Consider the following 3,203-nt stretch of genomic DNA (forward strand, 5'->3'; position numbering starts at 1 on the left):
CTACTTAGCGCCGTGATTGCACCTCACCTCTTTAAAAGAAGCTAACTCACCGAGGCAAACAGCATTACTCAGGCAGCTTTCGTTTCTATCCAAGCGCTAACCGCATTATTATAACCACCATTACATATCAAGATCATCTCGATCGATCAGCCGAGCGTCACGTGCACTTTAAAAACCAGATATCATCAGGAGACATGATTTGATATCAGACGTAAAGGGTGAAAGGGTGCGTGTGCGCACCAGGAAAGAGAGATACAGAGATACGCGTGTTGATGTTTCGGTTCTGGTGTACTCGATCAAACTTCTCGTTCTTAGGTACACATTTGTGTTTACTTCTGTGGGTGCTATGTGCTCACACCAAATTTAGGCAGCTTTCAGTTCTCTCCAGGACATATCGCAGTCAAAGGCGTACTATAATAAAACATCATTTCTAGCATATTCTTATTATGATTGCTATTATTTGACTCATTGTCAGGTATCTTTTGAGACAGAAAACAGCGTTAGAAGATACAAGGATAAAGGATAAAGTGAAAAACACTGGGTATATTTTTTAAAAATGCAATTTGTATTAAAAGTCTTTTTAAACATTCAGAGCAGCCGTTAAAAAGCCGCTCTGCATTTTTAAACGTACAATCAGGTTAGAATTTCAAATGCATCATACATCACATTTTTTTGTTTGTTAAAAAAATAATGAACAAAAACTAAAACAAAACACTGGTCTAGAGATAGTGGATTACGGTGTGAGTCAAGAGAGCTCCGAGAGCTCCAGTACCTGTAATTTGTATACCCTATTTATTTATCTTTTTGGCCAAAAAAAATATAATAATTATAATAATAATAATAAAAAAGACCAGCTTTAAATAAAAAAAAAAACAAAACAATGAAAGGCCAAATTGTGATCCAAAAAAGAAGGTGATTCCTTTGACAGGAGGCGTTATGAACACGTTGTAACACCCTTTTTTTTTGTTAAAGTGTAACAGTTTAATAAGTACTTCCTCAGACCTTCTCTCAGGTTGGCACTAAAAATGGAAGGCACTCGACGCATGCGTCATCACGACGTCCTTACGTCACCACAGTAAGGTCCTCGCGCACGCTGAGTTAAAGGAAACAAAACAAACAAACAAACAACAACAAAAGAAAAAGAAGTCGCTTTGATTGGTGTGGTTTCGGAATTCTTTTTTGTTTGTTTGTTTTGAAATAAAATTCAACATGAAAAGAATCCCAAGGTTGTTTTATGTGTTTGTTTGTTTTTTGCAGATCCTTCGAGTCGTCGCAAAACGTAATCCTCCATGACGTCATGTGTAACTTCAAAGTGAAGTTCGTAATTGTGTATCAATTATTATTATTCTCCTCCTCGCGAGACTCCGAACATCACATTTTAAAAAATAAAAGAAAAATGAAAGAAAAAAATACTTCCGACTCGAAGACGTCGATTAGTTTCCATGGTTACCAGATGCTACTATGTTACCAGTAAGTGTCAATCCGCAGCAGCGCCTGAAAAACCGGAAGTGATCCTGCGAAAGCAGGCCAGAGGCTTAAAAAAAAGTTTTGTGAATCAGTTTGGGTTGTAAAAAAAAAAAAAAACCTAGGCACCAGGGAGACATTAAAAAAAAAAAAAAAAAGATGAAAGAAAAAAAAAAAAACGACCCTGGGTTGGTTTGTGTCAATCCCAGAACATTCAAGTATTCTGTCATTGTAAACACTGGTGCACTTTCCCCCCTCGTGTTACACGTGTGCAAGACATTATTATAGGACACTTTCTAAAAACAAAACGAAAACAAATACTGATGACATTTAACACCAGAAATGATTCTTTAGAGAGAGAGAGAGAGAGAGAGAACTTCCCGTTCTTAAAGGAAGTCCTGTTGAGTCTCAGGTTGTTTATTTACCTGCAAACGGGCAAAAATCAGACTAAAAAACAAAACAAAAACAGGAAAAGAAAGCTCCTACAGGTCGTGTTTAGAGGATGACACAGGAGGAGCAGCACTGCTCGTCCCCGTTCGGCGTCGCCGCGTAGTTCATCTGGCGCACGATCTCGGCGAACAGCTCGTCCACGGAGGGTTTATTTTTGGCCGAGGTCTCCATGAAGGGGCAGCTCCAATCATCCGCCAGCGCTTTGCCCTCCCCGGAGGACACCTCCCGCTCGCCCTCGAGGTCCACCTTGTTTCCGACCAGGATCATGGGGACGCGCTCGTAGCGCTTGACCCGGATGATCTGGTCCCGCATGGGCTTGATGTCCTGGAAGCTCTGCTGGTTGACCAGGCTGTAGACCAGGATGAAGCCCTGGCCGTTCTTGATGTACAGGTCGCGCATGGAGGCGAACTGCTCGGTGCCGGCCGTGTCCAGGATCTCGAGCACCGACGGCGACGAGTCCACCTCGATCTCCTTGCGGTAGAAGTCCTCTATCGTCGGGTCGTACTTCTCGATGAAGGAGCCCGTGACGAACTGCACGGTCAGGGCGGACTTGCCCACGCCGCCCGAGCCGAGCACGACCACTTTGTATTCTCGCATGGTCTCTCCTCCTTCTCCTCCTCCTCCTCCTCGCGCTCACTCTGCCTTTCTCTCCGGTCGCCTCAACTCCTCCACCCCTGCTCCTCCTGCTCCTGCTGGATCCTCTCTCACTCTCCCCTCCTCCTTCCCGCGATTACCGCAGGCTGAGCCGTGGGATCCGGGCGGTGCCGTGTGTCCGGGGATCCGGGCCGCGCATCAGAACCCTGTCATGATCAGCCTTTACTCTGGACCTCAATATGCCAACACTGTCTCTCTCTCTTTCTGAGGAAGTGATCACCAGTGTACACACACATATACACACACACACACAGGGTGCGTCTCAAATCGCTTCCTCCATACAGACTCTTCTGTCTCCTATCCCTTTCAGGGGAAATATACCTAATAAAGGAAGCCTGCGCGCTATATGACGTCACATTTGAGTCATTTGTTCAGCATACTGTTTCATCACGACCGTTTCAAACAGGCACAAAGTGGAATAAAAAAGAAAAGGAAAAAAAATAAATTTTTGCCAAGTAAGGCAAAACTTTTGTGAGATTTTGGCAAAAAGATTTTTTCAAGAAAGTTTGTTATGAATGAAACTTTTATGTATTTTCACGTCTTTCTGTGAGGAACACAGATAAAAAGAACAAGTGATTGTTTAAAGGAAAACATTTCCTCGGTTTGCACGGTAATGCTTATCCTCTTCTTTGTTG

At 43.3% G+C, this 3,203-nt stretch overlaps 1 protein-coding gene across 1 annotated transcript; it reads right to left on the reverse strand.

Moving 5' to 3' along the window:
- Positions 1-544: 544 nt before the first annotated feature.
- Positions 545-2,820, reverse strand: LOC128528267 (ras-related protein Rap-2b). The gene has a single exon (XM_053501035.1). The coding sequence runs from the start codon at positions 2,509-2,511 to the stop codon at positions 1,960-1,962; it is 552 nt and encodes a 183-aa protein (XP_053357010.1). The 5' UTR covers positions 2,512-2,820; the 3' UTR covers positions 545-1,959.
- Between the last annotated feature and the right edge of the window lie 383 nt (positions 2,821-3,203).

Source organism: Clarias gariepinus, chromosome 7 (assembly GCF_024256425.1).
Source record: "Clarias gariepinus isolate MV-2021 ecotype Netherlands chromosome 7, CGAR_prim_01v2, whole genome shotgun sequence".
In the NCBI taxonomy this organism is placed as follows: domain Eukaryota; kingdom Metazoa; phylum Chordata; class Actinopteri; order Siluriformes; family Clariidae; genus Clarias; species Clarias gariepinus.

Bases quoted from the DNA above. Each gene is read 5' to 3' on its own strand.
- LOC128528267 (XM_053501035.1), bottom strand. From the start codon at position 2,511: ATGCGAGAATACAAAGTGGTCGTGCTCGGCTCGGGCGGCGTGGGCAAG.